The sequence below is a fragment of the Anarrhichthys ocellatus genome, unplaced genomic scaffold, assembly GCF_004355925.1.
Source record: "Anarrhichthys ocellatus isolate YVR2014 unplaced genomic scaffold, GSC_Weel_1.0 scaffold84, whole genome shotgun sequence".
NCBI lineage: Eukaryota > Metazoa > Chordata > Actinopteri > Perciformes > Anarhichadidae > Anarrhichthys > Anarrhichthys ocellatus.
Window position 1 is genome coordinate 235,755 of NW_022280114.1, and position 21,048 is coordinate 256,802.

At 41.3% G+C, this 21,048-nt stretch overlaps 3 protein-coding genes across 4 annotated transcripts; 1 reads left to right on the forward strand and 2 right to left on the reverse strand.

The window, feature by feature from the left end:
• Window positions 1–860: 860 nt before the first annotated feature.
• LOC116398472 (sialin) lies at window positions 861–13,875 on the reverse strand. Of its 2 annotated transcripts, none has more exons than XM_031874793.1 (12): window positions 13,735–13,875; window positions 11,357–11,433; window positions 10,986–11,138; window positions 9,228–9,445; window positions 8,618–8,851; window positions 7,969–8,143; window positions 6,780–6,898; window positions 6,151–6,312; window positions 5,719–5,851; window positions 2,952–3,099; window positions 2,721–2,811; window positions 861–2,170 (listed from the first exon to the last, which is right to left on the reverse strand). In XM_031874793.1, exons 3-12 carry the CDS (start codon window positions 11,068–11,070, stop codon window positions 2,003–2,005), a joined length of 1,533 nt encoding a protein of 510 aa, XP_031730653.1. In that variant the 5' UTR covers window positions 11,071–11,138; window positions 11,357–11,433; window positions 13,735–13,875; the 3' UTR covers window positions 861–2,002. The 2 variants fall into 2 exon arrangements, with proteins under 2 accessions (XP_031730653.1, XP_031730654.1); XM_031874794.1 differs by having other exon boundaries at window positions 10,986–11,141.
• An 88-nt stretch (window positions 13,876–13,963) lies between these two features.
• mycbp (MYC binding protein) lies at window positions 13,964–15,864 on the forward strand. The gene is made up of 5 exons (XM_031874797.1): window positions 13,964–14,300; window positions 14,535–14,607; window positions 14,756–14,804; window positions 15,418–15,547; window positions 15,653–15,864. The coding sequence occupies exons 1-5, from the start codon at window positions 14,286–14,288 to the stop codon at window positions 15,695–15,697; spliced, it is 312 nt and encodes a 103-aa protein (XP_031730657.1). The 5' UTR covers window positions 13,964–14,285; the 3' UTR covers window positions 15,698–15,864.
• gja9b (gap junction protein alpha 9b) lies at window positions 14,787–19,846 on the reverse strand. The gene has a single exon (XM_031874795.1). It carries the CDS (start codon window positions 18,119–18,121, stop codon window positions 16,613–16,615), a length of 1,509 nt encoding a protein of 502 aa, XP_031730655.1. The 5' UTR covers window positions 18,122–19,846; the 3' UTR covers window positions 14,787–16,612.
• Window positions 19,847–21,048: the final 1,202 nt, after the last annotated feature.

The window sequence follows — 21,048 nt, forward strand, 5'->3', positions numbered from 1 at the left end:
GGGGGGGGGGGCGGGGCGGGGGCGGGGGGGGGGGGGCAGACAATTGTAGTTACACAAAACCCGGTTTCGTCATAAGAACATCCGGGTCATTCGTCAAAAAATCTGATGCAAGCGCCAACACCATCGTTGTAACCATGAGCTACACCCACGGATGTTTAAAGAGACACTACACCCCATCAGCAAACTGTGACACAATGTATTTCAGCTCTAGTTGATGTGGTGAAGTATTTAGATGAAGTAAAAGTACTGACAATACCACAGTGTACAATCACTACAAGTACATGTCCTGCACTGAAAATATTTGTAAAAGTATGTAAGTATAATCAGGAAAATGTACTTAAAGTATTAAAAGTAAAAACTGAAAGTCTTTAAGACGTTGAAAATAGTTAGAAATAGCCTCACAATTACCAGAAGGGACACCTTCACAATGCACAACTTGTATGCTTTATGTCCATTTTCTTGGTAATACCTTTACTCAAGTAACTTTCTGAATGAAGGGGTATTTTTTAATTGTGGTATTGCTACTTTTACTACTTAAGTGTAGGATGTTAATACTTCTTCCACCACTGGTAGTATACATACACTGGTAGTAAAAAGTAACAACTATAACAGCTGCTTTGATTAAGAACTGTCATTCAAAGGGTTTTATTAACATTTTGACAGCCCAGAGATCACTGCTGGTATTTAGTGTCTTGTGCCATCTAGTGGCCGAAGATAAACATTGCGTATCGTATCGCTGATCTAATTCTGACTTTTGTTCATTTTTAGTCATGATGGGACACAGGAAGATGATATCCCCTCATGATCGGTTCAGTAAGAACAGGAACATCTATCATTTCAATATTATGTTGAAACACAGACAGAGACTCCACTCAGATGCCACAGATTTTAATTTTGCTCAGTAAAAGTGATTCTTCACACAATAAAATATAAATTAAAACATATTTCCCATATTTTGTACAATCTCACACATTTCCAAAGCCCAGAAAAGGAAAACACATCATTGCATCTGTTTAAAAACATCATATCTTTACAATCGCAGTACAGTCGGCATGAGATGACGAAAAATGGTTGAGTCCTGTTTTCTACAAAAACAACAATTATTGTAGTTGAAGGTGAGAGATTAAGTATCTCAAAAAGTAAGTCATAGTTCATGGCACTTTTACAAAAAAATATTGCATTGTTGGCAGTAGAAGGTGGTTTGGCTTCCTGGATTAGACAAAAGATAAAAACATCTATCATGATAAAAACATCTATCATCAAAAAACATCTCCAAGAAAGATTATTTTGCAAACATATTGGCGCTGTTATAAAATATAAGGCTGTTTGTTGTATTTTTGTATGAAGTGCTTCTTTGGGTCCTACTGAACAGCCGAGAAGTGGTCAGGAAACAGACACACAGTAAACAAAGCAGCTAAAGGAACAGGTGTTAATAACACTTTCAAAGTCATATGGTATGTTATGGCTGGTCCTTAAAACATACGCTCCCATCTCGTTCACAGCGCAAGAACAAGTTAAAAAAACATACAAAAAAAGTACACAAATTGATTTGTTTTTCAACCTGAGGTGCTGTATAGTCCATGTATTGTATTGTATGTAAATGGAAAGTATTACTGGTTAGGATGTAAATATTTGTCTAACACAAAATGTAGTTTTTCAAACTATTCATAAATTCCTGATTGATAAACACAGTGAATATCCAGCAGTGTTTTTTTTTTTTTTACTGTTTACTGTAATTGTAAAAATCAGTTCAAATGCTCACCTGAGTATAAACTTTCCAAAATATTATTGATTTAAAAACTCTGCAGAATCCCAAACATTTAAACTTGATCAAACTATCCTGGTCCACTGATATAAATGTTGTGCTATTCTTGGCTGATAATAATGTCTGTACACCCCTCACACTCTTCATGTTTGATAAGTGGGAATACCGCATATATTTTTTAGGATTTATACCATTTAAAGAGGTAGTAAGAGGCGTCTTCGTCTGAATATTCACTCTTTACGTGGAGTTGGACCTGCTCCTGTCTTTCTCAGCTTCCACTCCGTCCTCCTCGGTGACAGCCCACGGCTGGATCTTCCCGGTGCCGAATATTGTGAAGACGACAGCACCGGCGACGTTGATCCCGGCAGCTACCCAGAACACCTTTCTCCAGCCTGCAAGGGTGCGCTGACGACCGGAAGAGAAGAGGGTAGTGTGTTACTTCAGTGACCCGTCATGTGCGGTGCGTGTTGTGTACTGTGTGTGTAGTGTGACATTAAAGAGCTAGGAGAAAGTGAACAATAGATCAAGGTTTCTGGAGAGAAAAGCTCATTTTATTGATGAAGGAAGTTTGTTTTGAGTTGTTTTTATCAATTTTTACTGGTTTGAAGGTCTGGGTAGAAAAAAAAGTCCAAGAAAAGTGGTGGAGGAAGTATTCAGATCCTTTACTTGTGGTATCCTTATAATTCTGTAGATCATTGAATGTCCTCCTCCTCATAATGAACTCAACTTTAAATTTTAGAGTCTTGTGATTAAACGTTGTTTCACGGGTTTCAGTTTAATTTCATGTTGTTGTTTTTTTACATAAACTATATATAAAATATTAACGATCAGCCATTCAATGCTTCGGCCAAAGAACGTCCATTAAAGGCCTCAAGCCTTAAATATGTGTTGCTACCCAATCATGCACTTTTACAGAGTTACACTTCTGTTACACCAGCACTTTGATGAGACTTACATCCTCAGTAAAGTATCCTGTAACGATGGGTGCCATGACTCCAGGGATGGTCCCGAATGTGTTGGTGATTCCTAGAAGGAGTCCTGCATACCTGCAGGAGAGAGAAAAACATTTTCTCCAGTATTGCTTTCAACAGTATTTAGCTGAAAGCCCTTCTACATCATCATATATCTATTCATACATCTGAGTCTTGATCAAATCAAATCAATCCAAATCAAAGGTAACACCCACCGTGGAGCGATGTCTATTTGGTTCATGTAGACTCCGGAGGCGGTGACCCCTCCTATGGTTGTAGAGAGTGTGAGGAAGGTGACGGTGAGGATGTGGCTGCAGCCGGCGTAACTCACAGCCACGAGGAAAGCTGCAGCAGACAACAGACCTGCAGAGAGGAGGTGGATGTTAAAAGAAGAAGATAATACCTGCACGCGTTGAGAAAACATCACTGGTGTCACTGTTTTTAGCTGTAACAATGAATAAAACATAAACCACTCTGTTCGCTGAGTGTATATCTGGAAATTTATGTCATCTTTTAAATACTGAATCAAAACCAGATGAGGGCAGCATTACTCCACTCAAGACATGGAAACCACCACACTGCTGCCTGTGTGGTGGACAAGTGAAAACGTAATTCCCTTTGGTGAATGTAGTAACGTGTCATGGTATTGCTGATTATTTTGTGGTGGAAAACTTTACTTATGTAAAAGCAGGCGCCAACCCCTGGGTCTGTGAAGTGAACCCAACGCTAAAGAGCCTTAAACTTGCTTTCTCTCTAGTGTCCACCAGGGGGCGACTCCTCTGGTTGTATAGAAGTCTATGAGAAAATGACTCTACTTCTCTCTTGATTTATTACCTCAGTAAACATTGTAAACATGAGTTTATGGTCTCAATCTCTAGTTTCAAGTCTTCTTCAATACAGCATGATGTTCATTTAGTACATTATGGTCCATTTAGAGTCAAATAGACCATAAAGCAGGGTATGCTTTAGGGCGGGCTTAGTGTGATTGACAGGTCACTACCATAATGTTGTCCGGTCTGGGAGTTGTCCGTGTTTTTTCGTCTTTGAACTTTAACCCATTCACAGTGTGTTTTCACTTCATGCAAGTTAATTGTAACATTTTGGTCGCCGACAAATATCTTTTTTAACGTTCGGTTGTCCGTAGCTCAACCATCATGCGTCACTTCTGGTTGCGAAAGAAAACAAGATGGTGATGGCCAAAGTGCCGAATTCGAGGCCTCAAAATGTCAATCCACACACCGATGGGTGACTGCGTCCACTTCTAATATACAGTCTATGAGTACAAGTGGCAATACCATCATGGGAGAATACTCCTACAGCAAACACACACTACATTTAAACATTAACTTGAGTAAAAGTACCTTCATATTTGGAGTAAATCAGATTATAATTTGTAATATTTCCTGAAAAAGTATTCCTTATTGTTACATTATTCTGTTTACATTATTGCTACAAATATTTCAGTGTGGCAGATGGTCAAATCAACGAAAAGTCAAATTACTCCAAATATGATGAGTTTTACTATGAGCCATTAGACCAGGCATGTCCAAAGTCCGGCCCGCGGGCCAATCACGGCCCGAGGTCAGATTTTAGATGGCCCGAAACCTTCTGTCTTAAAATGCATTATTTATGGCCTGCCAGCACAGTCAAAATGGAATGAATAAATCATACAAATTCAACATGCAATTCCTCTTTTTACCTCATGGTGGCAGCACCACTCTGTAACTGTCTGGCTGTTTGAAATGGGCTCTGACCCTTGACCTGTCATGTTACGGCAAGTAAAAAAAGGAAAGTCGATAACGAGGGCCGCCGCTTCCAGGAGAGGTGGAGACCGCAATATTGTTTTCACCGAAAACCGAAACAACTGTGTCTGCCTAATTAGTCATGAGACTGTTGCCTTGTTTAAGGAATATAATGTAAAGAGACACTACGAGACCAAACATGCTAATGCTACAACAAGCTATCAGAGCGACCGAGCTAGAAAAGTGAAGCAACTCCAAGATAACTTGGCCACACAGCAGCGGTCCTTTTCACATGAAAACATCATCAAAGTAAGCTACCAAGTGGCCATGCTAACTGCTAAACATGACAAACCTTTTACGGAAGGTGAGTTTATCAAAGACTGTTATGAAAATAGCAGAAAACATAATTGCCCCGAGAAGAAGACCGAGTTTGCTAATGTTTGCCGGGCTCGTAACACTGAAGAGCTATCATCAGATACTAAGAGACAACTTGATGTATTTCGTTAGCCTGTTTCATGTGTGTTGAACTTAAATGTGAGACAACTTTTCATTACCCTCACTAAGTCATATTTAAGATTGTCTTGAGGTGAGAACATTGATCGGTTTCTATGTAATTAGCTTTTAGATGGCTTGTTCTTTGTGTTATCTGACTTTCAAGATGTGAAAGAAAGGCAGAATAGTTGTTGAGATGTGTTCACACATGAATGCTTACATTTGGTTACATTGCTATTTGCTGTCATTGAAAATAAAATGATTAAATAACAATGTATGTATAGGCTACTTGTATTGTTTAAAATAATGTCAGCAGGGACTGTTGACCCTTGGGCATTTTCACATTATCAAATCTGGCCCTCTTTGAAAGAAGTTTGGACACCCCTGCATTAGACAAATCTAGTAGACCCCAAACCTGCAATATTTCTCTCAAAAAATACTTGATTAAAAAGAATGTGTCTCAAAAAATGGCAAAAGTATTATAAGTGGCAGTAGCTCAAACTTGTATATATGCATATGTAATGAATGCACTGTTTCACATGTAATAATTTCCCTCCAATCAACATGCTCCTCCTCTGAATGAGCCTTTTAGCTTGCCAAACTACTAAAAACATCTCGTGACAAATAATTGATATTTGGTGAGTGCATCAAGAAGAATTAAACGCTCAGTTCCAAAGAAAGAGCTCGTCAATATCAGATAATAAGGGTGCATACACGCAGAGGATCTAAGTGGCAGAGTTTCTTCTACCTATGAGTGTGAAGAGCTTGCGTACGACGGTGATGCTGAACACCTTCCTCTCGATGAGGTGGTCCGCTGCGACACCCGACAGCATCGAGAACAACCAGGCACCGAGGTACGGCAGAGCGGAGAGGAACCCATTCTGGACGGAGACAGAAAGATTTGGTCAGAGTTGCTGTCCTATTCTGAAAAGGATTTGATGATCACAGGTTGCTTGTCCGTGTCCAGCTTTAAGAGATCCATTAGTACACACATCCTATATCTACAGTTTGTTAGCCCATCGGTGTCTAGACGGGGGCGGGTTAGCCAGTTGTGGGTCGTATTCATTTAATCACACACTCGGCAGTAGTCGTTGCAGACACACCTGGCGGAGATCTGGGCGCACCTCTCTGTTATTATTTTTGCTACGAAACTGAGGAACAAAAAAATCGAAAACCTCACCGATTTGATGTCAAAGTGCATGATGTCGTTCATGTAGGTGGGCAGGGAGGTGAGCAGGGTGTAGTAGGACCAGTTTGAGCACACCTGGGTGATGATGATGGTCCACAGAGGGACCGACAGCAGCATGGGCAGCACGGGCACGGACCAGCCATGACCTGTACCCTGCAGATTAATGACAGAATCTTGAGAAAGCACTACACACAGTAGGCGATTAAAGGCGCATTGATACAGCATGATAAATCCATGGCGCTGTCCATAGTGCTGAAGTAGCAGACATCATCTTTTCTGTCTCTCAGTTCTGTCCTTCTGTCAGTTTCGTCTTGGATCTATAATATTCTCTGAAATATCTAGCTGGGGGGACCAAAAGAGTAGTTCACAGTGCATTTCACTAGTGTTGAGTGAATGAAATGAACCGTGCCCACTGTTCGCCCACAGTGCCCACACGTATATGATGAAAAATGCCAACAAAAATCCATATATATCAATGAAAATTCCATACAATCAAAAAGATAGAATGTTAGGAAGAATGTAATTTCTAATCAATACTACTTACTTTTTTTTGATCAGAAAAAGTAGATCAAGATTGAGAAACCCAAGCTGCATGTCACAGGTAAATAAAAAATGTTCACCTGAGGTCCGATGGAGTTTATGATGTAATCTCTCTCCTCTTTGCTGATTTGACGGTGCGTGCGAGGGTCATCTGATACTAAAGCAAACCAAAAGACCGCCCACAGACAACCAGCACTCCCTGAGAGAGAGAGACACAGAGAGAGAGAGAGAGAGAGAGAGAGACAGAGAGAGAGAGAGAGAGAGAGACACACAGAGAGAGAGAGACAGAGAGAGAGAGAGAGAGATTCATTGGACATGGTGGTGAAAAATGAAAGGAAAGATGCTAGTTTTTTTAGGGTTGACACTGAATGCCTGATGTCACAACTAAATCAAACTGCTCCATATGTGTCGTGCAAAGAGGATTATTTATTATTTTGAAAATACAATCAGAGGAAAAGTAATATCACTGTCATGACACAACGAGATACTGTATAATGCTATAATATCAGGTAGCAAAGTGAGATAAGTAAATCAAATTGTTCTCGTTGAGCAATGCTAAAACATTACCTTTGTTAATGTTAAGATAAGACTTTACTAGCTTTATTTACAAGCTAGTATATAAAGTAGTTAGAATTAGCTCCACCTTTACCAGCTGCAATATTACAGACGCTTCCGCATGAATGCATCAATAATTATAAACCAGCTAAATATTATGGATGATTCTACCGAGGGGCCTACATAATGAGTACTTTTTAAAAAAAATTTTTACTTTTGGAATTTTAAGTTTATTTTGATTTCAATATATTTGTACTTTAACTTAAGTAAGATTTTGAATGCAGGACTATTACTTATAACAGAGTATTTCTACACTGTGGTATTACTACTTTTACTTAAATAGGAGATCCGAGTACTTCTTCCTCCACTGCTTTTGTGTAGTCTTAGTATTCTACAAATGACTGCAACCGATTTCTGTGTGTTAAATAAAGCAGCTACTATCATTTGATCACATCTAATGTTTTGCATATTAATCATTTATATCAGATAGCGATTTTACCTTTTGCATGTTTAAATTTCTTATTATTGTGCAGCGTCTACCACCCTGGCATCTTTTTCTGTGAGAGAAAAAAGGCCGTGGTTACACTTTTGTCATCCAACCATGTTGAGTCTGAATGCTCCGAGGCTCGCATTGGGATCCGCTCAGCCGGACTACATGCCGAGGTGGCCTGGCTGACTGAGGTATGTGATTGTATTTGGGTTTCCCTCCCTCACCACAGAGGTAGAAGACAGCGGGCCAGCCTAAGGTTTGGCAGATGTAGCCGGTGAGCGGCAGAGCCACAAAGGCCCCAAAGTTGCCCCCAGATCCAGACAGGGTCATCAGGCGAGAGCGCTCCAGAGGAGGAGCCCACCGAGCCCACATGGCCATCATGGCGGGGAATGTCACACCCTGGAGAAACGTAGAGAGACAGGCGGTGAGACAGGACGAGAGTGAGACAGAGAGGCAGACAGCAGCCTGTTTTTTATGTCGATATAGAATGTGGATGTGTAGCAATCAGAGGTTTCAAATGTTTCTTTTGCAGTAATACTTCTGGGATGTAAAATAGAGTGGAAGTGATTAATCTACAACTATTTTGATAATCGATTCATCACTTTATAGCCCAAACGATTAATCAAATCACCAAGACAATAACCAGCAGATTCATTTTTTGTGGAAACATTTCTGAACATTTAATGAATACTGTGTAGAAGTAATAAAAACGATTGTCAAACTGGTCCGGAGTAGCCTCAATCATAGTCAATCTCACAGATTTATCCAGTACTCTATTGTTGCTGTTAAATTCCTCTGTAACTGAGACAGAAACGCACATCATCGTAAATCATATTCCCCCACAGCCTCCTGCACAACTCAACACACTCTTACCTCCCCAAAGCCCTCCAACGCTCGTAGTGCAAACAGCCAGTATAAGCCCATCTTGGCGGCCAGAGGGGTGAGCATCGTGAGGGCAGCAGTGCCCAGCACACCTAAGCCCAGGAAGATACTCCCCCCGTAGTGACCGGACAGGTAGCCACCGGGGATCTGTGTGCACAGGTAACCGAAGAAGAAGGCCCCCAGTAGCCAGCCCTGAGTCTCCGAGTCCCACGGGTACTGGGGGATCTGGGACAAGAGGTGTTTTTGGTAAAAAAGCATTCGGACAGTGTTGACAGGCCACACACATTACCATCTGATGTAAGATGACTTTTCACCAGCTGGAAAAGGTAGATAGAGGTGGTATACAATGTGTCTCTATTATAAATGTGTAAAAAGGGTCAAAGCGGATAGAATTGAGATGTCTCTTATCAATCTTCTTTTAACGCTATTCAGTCCCATAAGCAGAGTATTTCTGACATAACTTACTTTATTTAAAGAAACAAACTGACTGACATGTTATCTTGAAGTGGGTTACTTATCAAAAGAGTTTTGTCCCAAACTACACACATGTAACATGTTTAAGAATCAGTTAATTGGTAAAAATGTATAAACTGTCTGTTACCCCCACAGGTTGCAGGAAAGCATCACTGGTGTTTTCCGACCCCGCTGGCCGTGGACAGGCACTGATTACGGAGTTGTTTTGAGCTGGTTCGGTGTCGGTGGTATTCACCATGGCTACCATGGCAACACTGAGGTTGACACGGAGACCGTAGACCACAGAGAACCCAAAGAACATGAGGAAGGCCAGGTTGAGGCGAGCCGAGCAGCACTGGGGAGGGACTGTCCACAGAGAATACAAGGACTTTTACATGTAGTCTGGACTGTGTGAATACCATTTCAGATATTTCAGATAACGTGAGGAATGAAGGTTCTACTTTACAAACACATTCAGCTATCTGAAGAACACACTGAGAAAACAAAACAAAAACATGACCTTTTTAAAATGAATTGTTTCAATTCACTTTTTTGTGCTTTGAAGGACCAGCCTGTGTTCATTAGTAGTGTATAATCACATGAAACTAAGAATCGCTGTGTTTTCGTTAGCTTAGAATGAGCGTTTCATATCGTCGTCTAGCGACGGCCTTTTGCTCTTTTACATTACCTCGAAGGCCACCGTAGTTCTCCGACACGCTAAGTAAGGGAGGGGTGAGCGGAGGAGTATTCAGTTGGGTGCAATCTGCAACCTCACCAATAGATACCACTAAATCTTACACACTGCTCCTTTAAGGGTAAATACAAAATGATCTTTGATTATCCTTTAATGTTAAACTGATATCCACTCTCATTCTACTCTACTTTCATTTACGAGTTTTGTCTCGGACCACTTGAATTAAAATATGCTGAAAGTTTATTTTGAATTTTTGCCTCAAATAATCTGCCTACCCCAGTTTTAACAACACAAGAGTTATTTGCATTAGATTGTGTTAATTTGTAAATCTGAGACTAACCATCCTGTTTTTTTTTTTTGCAAACTTACAGTCAAGAAGACCATCTCCTGTTATTCATTTATAAAGCTCTAAAGTTGAAGCCTCCAACCTCCTAATCTCTCCACTGATTTATATCTAACAACTATAGTAAATGATCCACTAACTGTGTAACTTTAGACGTCTCTCACGTACGCACTAACTTTGGCAGAACTGTTTTCAGGAACTATGCAGCTTTTAAATAGAGTGAACTGCAACCGCCCCTCAAACTAGAGTCTGGCAAGAAGAGCATATTGTTGTGCAGCAGCCATTACTGCAAACACTGTTTTTTCCATGTTGCGAACAGAAGCAGAGCTAGCTTCAGCGCACTACACTATGTTTAGAAATGACATGCAACAAAAAACAGACATACACCAAAATGTGGAGAAAGCGTGGTGACACAAGCAGAGAAATGCATGTTGTGCACGTTCAGAAAATTATTTTAAAAGATTAATTTGCTGCGTTTTTGAACTTCTCAGATCATATTTTTTATCATTGCACAAAAAAATGTTAAATGGCATGTTGGAATTGAGAGTGCCTTTGTTTGCGCCAGAGATTATGTTAAATGAAAATATAAACACAACTGCAACGATTAGTTGATTGACAGAATGAATCTGCAGCTATTTTAATTATTATTTCATTTCATTTTTTTCTTACATATTTACATGGTAAATTTAATATTTTTAGGTTTTGGGCCTGACAAGATATTTCATGACATCACCTTGGGATCTGGGTAATTAGTTAGTTACAGTCTTAAAAACAAATACTATTGAAAGAACTTGGAGAATTTTGATGTGTTTGTAAACCCAAAATCTTGATCAAAATACATTGTTTCTTGCTACAAAGATAGCACACACCTGCATCGTTCTCGATGAGGGGTTCACTGTCCTCGCTCTCGTCCAATGGGGCCGAGTTGATGGAGCAGCCACTTGGTAGCGGCATGGCACTCGGCTGACCCGGGAAATATTAAGCCGTAAAATGATGTCACTGAGCCATGGTGTCCCCGAAACCTGCTGGACGGACAAAGGTACTGATCAGAAGACATGGAAAAACACAAACAAAGACGAACAAGGAGGATGCTAGATCAACACATGACACGGGCATGTATATATAGGAAGACGGCACGACACATCAGCAGATTTTGACAGGAAGCTTGATAACACCGATGCACACAAACACACAGGGACGCTTCCTGATTTCACGAGATGTTGGAAAAGTTTCACCAAACCTGCAATCTGATTGAAGCTGAGAATGGATCCACTTCAGAGCGAGGTGGACAGATGATGAAGATGAAGCTCGATGAAACTGTGAACAACAAATAAAAAAGGTCACACAATAACAACAGACTGGTTGTGCTGTTCTTCTATCCTCAGAATATATACTGTGTTTGATACACGTCTGTTCACAACTGTTGGTTAAAACTGCAAATGTACGCCATCTTCAACTCTGGGATATTATAACGGATATTTTCACTATTTCCTGACATGCTATAGACAAAACGATTATTCAATAATGGAAATAATCGTTAGTTTCAGCTCTAATAGTCATAATTAGTAATAATTAGTCAGAGCAATAACTCTTTATATTAAGTGCTATTATACTATATAGAGTGGATTTGTCTACAGAGGTAATCATTTTTTTAGCAGAGGATATAACTGCTGAGTCACTGTTCAGAGTTTCACTTCTCACACCTGCTGCTGTCTAGCGTTGATGGGCAGAAAAGTGACGACTCGTGATGTTGCTGGCAGCAGAAAACCTTTTCTACAAAAAAATGTAGGAACTGAGAACAATATACTTGTCTGAAGCGTTCCAATATCTTTTCAGGGGTTGGGCCGGGTTCCAAAGGTAAAAAAAAAAGAGGCAAATATATAGTTTTCAACCAAGGTCTGAGGTCATCACGTCAATAAACAGTTACATGAACCTTTGGTTATCACTACAGCTCATCTGTCTAATCAATCTCAATGATTTTCACATTTCAGGTCAATACATATTGTCTGAGGAACATCTACTACCCAAAACTTAATTAATTAATCCTTTGGTCTATACCGGGGGTATTCAATTGAAGTTCAGCAAGGTCCAGTTAGAGAGAATTTCCTCATGCAAAGGTCCGGAACACCAAATAATGTCTTAACTTGCGATATGATTTAGTCCCATGTATATTGAAGTGTAGCCAACAGTTGTATTAACGTCTGTATGTAGTCAACATCTGACTGTCAAATCAAATAAAGAAAGTTCAATTGAATAAAATCTAAACAATATTTATTGTCAGATTTCAAATTGAACTGGATTAATTATAAACAATATATACTCTAATAATAAATAAATGTTCTCTTATTCCAAGTAAAATGTAGGCTGAATTAAAAAATAAAATCAGTAAGCTTTTGAAAAATGAAAAATTAATTTAGAAAAATTAATTTAACTGAATTGTCTTTGCCCTGCAGCTTTAAATTGTGAGGTGTGAAGTGGTCAATCAAAACAGCCAGGATATCCATATCATTTTCATCTTCTAACAAGAGACATTTGTGTGCAGGGACTTTTATTGTGGTAATTAAACCACTTGTTTCAGCTATATTCCTCTCTGTTAACATCATTGTTGGACAGTGAATTAATTTGTTAGGATTCTGATCATTTTGGTCTCTTCGATCGTTTATTTTTTGTACCTTCATTTCGGATGTGAGTGGGTACGTTTGCTCAAACAATGTGTGCTTTGTCTCGTAGTGGCGCTTCACATTACCGCTTCTAAACTCACTCCATGGTCTCTGAACATATGAGACATTACTGGTTTTGAACTGCCTGTAGGAAGAATGAAGATATACGAGTCTGTCCATTCTTGGTTAAAGACTTTTTCTCTGGTCTCTCTGTTCAGATTTCTCTTCTTAGAGAACACCATGTGAAATAATTTCAATGTTTTCTCATTTCATTGACCTTTTTTTACATTTTCTTCTTTATGTTTCCCTTTAATTTCAAGTGATTTGAGTGCTTTTCTGGACTTAGTCGGTAATGTTACATTTTCTGTGTATTTTAAAGTACTTTGCAAATCTCAGTTTTAAAGATTTGACACAAATAAAGGTTATTATTATTATGACACGTAGCATTTATTTTGGCACATTTTAAAATGTCTTTACAGAAAACTGGTTTGATAATTAGGTGTCACTACACTAAAGAACACCACCACACTGTCAAATGTGTGTAAATACTGTAAAATCGAATGTACTGTCAATTTAAATATAATAAAACAAGTGGAAATTAAAGTGCGAAACATCTTTGTCTATAAATGAAAGAAAAACACCAGGAAATACCAAGAGCAACCTGTAATGTCTATAAGGCATAACATTACCATTACAACATTTTAAGATAGTTTAACTTAAGAAAATCATCAATTATTAGTGAATGTCTTATGTACCGTGTGTATATAACATTAACAGTGTACAGCTCCGTGTTAGCATAAGACCACACATGACATGAAGTCAACCTGAACCTGCTAGGTTACAGTAACGTTATTATATAACTGTAGCTATACAGCTCAACTTGTTCGTTAACTAGCTATAACTGGTGTATTCATGTTTAACAACAACTTGTACGGATATTTCGGCAAATACTTCTTACCTTGTGAAGAGGTTTTATACCAGAGACACTTAGTTAAGAAGGCATGAACGCAAAAATTAATGAACATCTAAATGTCTTTATCTCAGCTGGTGAGACGAGTTGTGTTGTGTTGAACAGTCACATGAGCAAAGCTTTGCGGAACCGTAGATCTATAAAAGAGTGGACTGGCTTTAGGCTGTCCAGTTAAGACAGCTCATGTTTTATAGATCGACTCTAGGGATGTGACGCTGGAGCACGTGACCAACGCCGGGCCCGCCTTCCTCTCGTGCTCAAGCTTCGGTTAGCTTGTCCTAAAAAATAAATGTAAAACAAATAATTTCAAATTTCTTTTCACAGCTGTCCAGTCGTATTTCTTCCTTTAAGTGGGCTGTTTGGCAAATTAAAGCTAGCCCACAAGGAAGTAATTTCCGGCAGCCGTTTAAATGTGTTGTTATGGCAACGAATGTCCTGTATGTTGAAGCAAACATACAATACAGCTGACGTCATTGAATCACCAACCACAAGTCAGCCGTTTTAAGGCACCTGTAAACTATACAGGTATCGTCGCAGCCATGGCCCATTACCGAGTGAGTATTTGGTGACGTACTTTCTGTAGCTAGCTGTTATAGTTGCTGTTGTAAAGCGCTAGCTAGCTAGCTAGCATAACACCAATGTGCCCCCCTGCTTGTTGGGATGAAGCTAACGTTAAAGGCAGGCGTGTAGTTATTTAACCACAATTATTTCGTGGGTGAAACCACGAAGCAGTGTTTTGCTAACCTATGTGTAGCCTTCAGCCAGAAAATATTTGTCTTGTGTTTCAGGCCTCAGAATCGAAGCGAGAACAATTTAGAAGATATCTCGAAAAATCGGGAGTCCTTGACACTATAACCAGCGGTATGTACACAAGGCATTGGCAGACCTTATTTTATTAGCATGTAACGCTAATCGTGCACCCAATGCAAGGTGTTTAACCCACGCATACGCTCACTCTCCACCGATATCCCTGCGCTGATTCATTGCCATTTCGTTTGTCTTCTTGCAGTTTTAGTGGCACTTTATGAAGAGAATGACAAACCCGACAACGCACTGGAGTATCCTTTTCTCACGTGGGCAGCATTATATAACGTTTAGGGGTAATAAACGAGTCTTTCTGTGCCTTTAACGATGAAATCAAGCGGATGAGTTTGGTCAACCATTATGGTACATTTGATGAAATATATAGACTAAATAATATCCAGCTTATTAAAACCAGAAGGCCTTGTGTCTGCTTTCAGTTTAAATTCTTCAGGGTTTACTCCGGGAACTAGCTGAGAAGAGTTGTGGTCCCTGTTGTAATAGTCCTAGAGCTAACATGGCAACAGAAATGGGAAAGACTCAAACTTTGCCATTACAAGCCCCCTTTTCCACATGCACTTTAACCTGTAAATGCAATGGCAGTTCTCCTTGATGGCATACATTTAAGAATAGGAGACTTGGACCTTCCAAGATTTCCAGACAAGGAAGCAATATAATTCCTGGAAAAAGTTTTCAGTGTTTTACAGATTTATCACACAGTCAGTGAATAGAAAGCACAGTATTTCCCCTTTGAAAGCATGTGGGTATGTTTGAAATGTCAGCAATACTGCTGGGGAGATAAACAGCCATTCAGCCGGAATATGGCTTTTAAAACTTGTAAACAGACGTTGACCTTAACCTCCGGCACAGTTTCATAAAGCTTCAGCTCGATGCGACTGGTCCAGAGTCAGCGGACGCTGAGGCTCTTCGCATGGAGCTGGCTGACCTGCAACAGAAATGCAACCTTCTCATGGGGGAGAACAAAGAGCTGAGAAACAGGGTGAGATGCTAGTAAAAGTCCACATTTACAGATAACCAGATAACCGTGTTTGAGTGTGCTGCTGCTACTGTGACCTCTAATCTCTGCATTAATATCATTTTCCAGCTGATGCAGTACGAACCATCGCCTGAGGAGGGGCCAGCAGAGTAGAAAGGAGGGGTTTTGTCATTGCTTTCTGGGGTAAAAATATAAAGAAATATTATTAAATTTTAAGGGATGTACAGTGAATACAAAATCACAATTCTTTTGTTGCGTATCAACAAGGAACTTTTGCTTTGTCATAAATAAAAATAAATATTCAGCATTTGGCAACAGTCCTTCTCTTGATGTCCTACATTTACGATTGTTCCTCTGTTTTCAACCAAAGGATTCTGTTTACATACGCAGCCATTCATCTGAAATAAATACATAAAAAAATAATAATTATAATATTTTCTTAGACTGGCCTTTAATTTTTTCAAAGACATTTTAATTGATATCATCTCAATTGCGTTAGTAAGAATACAAAAGCAATAATTCAGAGGTTGCTGCTCATGTGCCCAAAGGGAAGGTCTGATAAATGACAGCACATTAAACACCATTTTTTTTTATTCATGTCACCGTAACAAGGCAAAGATATTTAGCACTTCTCTCCCACGTGACCCATCAGCGTCACTGATTGAAAAGTATCAGGTTGCGTAACTGCACGTTGTGACCTGAAACAACATTATAGATTTGCGGTTCAGTTTTCCATTCCCCTCTAATCATTCAGACAGAGCTATCACGTACAGTCGAATCATTAAATGTCCATCTGAATCTCTGTAACAGACCAGTGAATGCACTAAGACTGAACAGTCCATTGTGGTCTGCTCACCTGGTAAAATCTGAAAAGTGGAAGTTGGATTGCAGAGTTATTGGAAATCAAGGTTGCTCTTTGGAGTCGATAGCATAATCTCCACAGCAACGAGTAACAAAGGCCTTTTGTGCTTGTTTCAATGTCTTTATAAGAACTCTAAATATGTGAAAAGTGCCCACACCTGGCTAATCGAGAGTTTCTGTTGCCATGTCGACGAGCGTACAGTCTGTTTATATCTGCAGATCAGTTGGGGCCCTTCTGCTGCTGCTGCTGCTCACCGCCGACACTCTGCGGTTCGGAGAGGAAGCGATGGGGCTGTTGCTCTCCCGGCTGTGTCGAGACACTGAGCTCAGCTCCCCTGCGGAGTCCGGGCTCTGAGACCTGCTCGGTCTCTTAATGTCTGATTTGGAGAGCATCCTCGCTCTGGGTCCCACGCAGCTGCTGCGCAGCTTCATGCTGTTGTTCCCGTGGTAGGAGTCTCCGCTGTCCGAGCCGTTCCCCTCCACCAGCGTTGAGCAGTTCCACGGTGGACTGACCCTCCGCGACTTCCTCGCAACGCCTGACATCGTTGTGCACGAGGAGGCGTCCGCCACGGGGAGGGTGGGGTACTTGGGGCTGGCGCACTCCATGTGCTCACAACGGGGCGAAGACTGCTCCTCCGGCTCCTCCTGTTTGTCCGCAGGAGGGGAACGCGTCTCGCTGCTCGTGTTATTGGAGTTGCTGTTCTGCTCCGTGGGGCTCGGCACTTCCTCCTTGCCATCCTTATGGCCATCCGGCTTTGCGCCAGGGTCCCCTTTTATCGGGACAAAGGCAGAGGAGGCGTTAAGGAGAGGGTAGGTGGGCCCGTTGCCCTGCTTCTCCAACAGCAACGTGTATCCACACGGCGCCGTGGGGATCGTGGTCTTGCGACCCACGGACGTGCCTACGCAAACCTGATGCACGACCGAGTTCTTCTTCGACTTGTCGACGTAATACTCGTCGAGGTCGGCCTTCAGGTGCGGGTAGTAGTCCAGGATGCCCCTCTTGAGCTTCTTGAATCCCAGGTGCATGATCTCCAGGAGGCTGAGAAAGAGAGAGAGGCAGGCGATCCCTTGCATGAACACCATGAACACGGTCTTCTCGGTGGGCCTGGAGACGAAGCAGTCGACCACGTTCGGGCACGGCTCCCGCTCACACTTGTAGAGAGGGTGCAGCCGGTGTCCGTAGAGGAAGTACTGACACACCATGAAGCTGACCTCCACCACTGAGCGCGTGATAATGTGGACCAGATAAGTGCACAGCAGAGAGCCCCTGAGCGGAGCCTTGTTGAGCTTCCCCTGCTCCAGCTGCTTCATCTCCTTCTCGATCCTCCGCCGCACCTCCACCAGCTCCGCGTCCACCGCCTCCAGCTCCCGACGGAGAGCCACCTTCTTGCAGTGGCGCTCCTTCTCCAGAGCCCGCAGCTGGTAGATGGCGTGGCCCATGTACACCAGGGAGGGCGAGGACACGAAGATGACCTGGAGCACCCAGTAGCGGATGAGGGAGATGGGGAAGGCCTGGTCGTAGCAGACGTTTCGGCAGCCCGGCTGGTCGGTGTTGCAGATGAAGTCGGACTGCTCGTCGTTCCACACGTCTTCCGCCGCGACGCCCAGCACCAGCATCCGGAATATGAACAGGATGGTCAGCCAGATCTTGCCGACCATGGTGGAGTGGATATGCACCTCCTCCAAGATCCCTCCAAGGAAGTTCCAGTCTCCCATGTTTTACATTGGCAGAGCTGTAACGGATGAGGGAATAAAAATCAAAGTTATGATTGTTGATGAAACCTGATTAAAGACTGGATTTCAGAAGGCGATAATAAGGTCGATATTTGGGAGTTTTAAAAATTTGATAATGATACAGATGGCATTAAAATGGCTTTAATTAACCATTTACTACATAGTGAGTATTTTTTTACACTTGCTACTTTAAGTACTTTTCTGATAGTACTTATGTACTTTTAAGATCAAAGTTTGAATGCAGGACTTGTAACAGAGTATTTCCACACTCTGGTACTGCTAAGACTAAAGATCCAAATACTTCTTCCACCATTGCTGAGAACAAGGTTTTCAATCGTGCAACCAGTTTACCCGGTTACAACAGAACCTCAACCCATCAGACATGAATTAAAATGCTTAAGTACTAATCTTAAATTGTTGCATTAGGCATTCTGTACCATTTTCATGTACACGATAACATACAGCAGCATTTCAATAAAACGATATAAGATATATTGGTAACATTGGGCATCACCAATCATCTCAGAATCAAATACAAATCAATAATTGTAATGATGTTATTAATAAGAAACAGTTTTTTCCTACAACAAAAGACAATAAAATGCACCGTATGATTTAACAAAAAGAGTTAAGTCGACTTACCTTTCATCTTGGATATGAAATGTAACAATAAAGGCCTTTTGGCAACAACGCTGCTGAAAGCAATCCTACAAGCACATCGTTTATCTTCTTTATCCTCTTCTAAAAAGGTCAAACTTTCAACACCGGGAGAGACTTCTCTCTCCACTGTTGGTGAATACTGGACACTAACAAATGATCCCTGCTGGCTCTGGTTGTTCACAACTTATAGCCTTTGAAAGACAGAAACGATCAATACCCCTGCTCTGTTGCCATTTACCTCGCAGCGGTATGAATGGACCGACTGCCAGTTCCTGCCCAGTCATTAGGGGTGAAATGTGTCGCAATTTATACCAGTTTGCGGTTGAACCCTAAAGGACCCTGAACTGGTTTGGTCCTCCGCATCACACGGGACAGAAGTGGTGCACTGGGTTTGATAAGAATCTTGTGAAGTGGATTATAATCCATGCAAGAAGATGCAATATCCTGATTTAAATTTCAACCCTTACATTGAAAGATAATTTTAAAATGCTAGATACTTTCTCATTTACAACAATATGCTGCAAGACAGCCTTGTTAAACTAATGAGCAGTGTGGTACGAGCTCTCTGCGTTGGTTGTTGCGGCTCGAGCTGAACAAATTACACGATTAATCGGTCAAACGAATTTAGAAAATCAATAAATCGTCCTGAAAAAAGTGCAGTGTGTAGGATTTCGCAGCTTCTAGAGGTGAGGTTGCAGATTGCAACCAACTGAAACTTGCTCCCAGGTTCCACGCATGTAGGAGAACTACAGTGGCCGGGAGGCCGACGCCGAAACGTGAACGGCACTTTCTAGAAGCAATGTTTGGTTTGTCCGCTCCGGCCTCCTGTAGAAACATTATTTGCCAGTTTTGTGTAGATATGAGCGGCTCATTCTCAGGTCATGAAAACACGATTCTTATTGTCATGCGATTCTATTCCAAAGAAAACACATAATAGTATCAGATTCCAGTACTGCCAAGAGATCCCGGCTCAGCTACATCCTTTGTTGGAATTTGTTCCAAACCCTCAAAATCCATCCATCCTTCCTCCGCTTATCTGGGGTCGGGTCACGGTGGCAGCAGGCCAAGCAGGCTGACCCACACTTCCCTCTCCCCCGCAACATGTTCCAGCTCATTCTGGGGGATCCCGAGGTGTTCCCAGGCCAGCTGGGAGATGTAATCCCTCCAGCGCGTTCTGGGTCTTCCCCGGGGTCTCCTACCAGTTGGGCCAGTTGGGCCGGAAAACCTCCAGTGGGTGGCGCCGAGGAGGCATCCTGATTAGATTTTTAACCATATTAATGGTTACAGCATCTTCTATCTTAAATTGAACCGATGTACAGTATTACCTCAGAGTATTTATCTTCCGGCAGCTCTACTTTAACCAGCTCCATGAACCACTACATGTCCGATCAGGACATTAGCAGATGGTCTCGCTAACTGGTCTGTTATTATTATAAGGTATTATTCACATGCAATCCCACAAAATACACTTATCTTCATCGACTAATCGTTTTGGAAAATTGGTAAATATTGTCACTACAATTTCCCTCTTCAAATTGTGTGCTTTGTCCAAACATGAACAAAAAACTAATTAATCAATTACCAAAATTATTGCACATGTATTTTCTGTCAGTTGACTAATCGATTGTTTCAGTTCAATCAATACATATAAGAGGAATAAGAGCTTCATCAGTTGTTCCTGCATGCGGAGCCATCAGGTACAAAAACAAAGATCAAGGAGCCGGCACCACAGACGTAATGCTGTAATCCACAGTGTTACGTACACAGTTGGAAATAACTGCACCCGACCCCCCCTCTGTCACTGATCAGCCTTCACATGTGGGTCATCTGCAACCCAGCTGTGCTCATATGTACTGTGGAGTAAATGCGGTACTATCCTGGTTCAGTTGGTTCTGAACTCGTAACCAACCCTGAACTATATTCCAGCTATTCCTGATGAAGTAACTGACATTAAGCCTCCATGCTGCCATTGTACTTGTTTAATCAATTTTTTTTTTTTTTTTTTAAACAGAGATCAATGGGGCATGTCCGATTTCATCCATGGTTGCTTCTTCATCATGAATCTAATTTAAGTTGTTCCTCCCAGCTACTGATCCATTAAAAGGAAATCAATGTTCCTGGTTGGACTGGTCTGTTTTCCATGCAGATGACTGCAGACTGATTTAACTCTCTCCTTAAACTCCTGAAATAAAGTGACGTTTCTTCACCTTCAGTGAGTTGCATCTACAAGCAGAGTTTACAAAGTGAAG

Bases quoted from the DNA above. Each gene is read 5' to 3' on its own strand.
- mycbp (XM_031874797.1), top strand. The intron at 14,608-14,755 runs GTATGTACACAA...GTCTTCTTGCAG, and splicing joins CCTTGACACTATAACCAGCG to TTTTAGTGGCACTTTATGAA. The intron at 15,548-15,652 runs GTGAGATGCTAG...ATCATTTTCCAG, and splicing joins ACAAAGAGCTGAGAAACAGG to CTGATGCAGTACGAACCATC.
- LOC116398472 (XM_031874793.1), bottom strand. From the start codon at position 11,070: ATGCCGCTACCAAGTGGCTGCTCCATCAACTCGGCCCCATTGGACGAG. The intron at 9,446-10,985 runs GTGTGTGCTATC...CTCTGTGGACAG, and splicing joins CCTCATCGAGAACGATGCAG to TCCCTCCCCAGTGCTGCTCG. The intron at 8,144-8,617 runs GTAAGAGTGTGT...ACGTTTCTCCAG, and splicing joins CGTTGGAGGGCTTTGGGGAG to GGTGTGACATTCCCCGCCAT.
- gja9b (XM_031874795.1), bottom strand. From the start codon at position 18,121: ATGGGAGACTGGAACTTCCTTGGAGGGATCTTGGAGGAGGTGCATATC.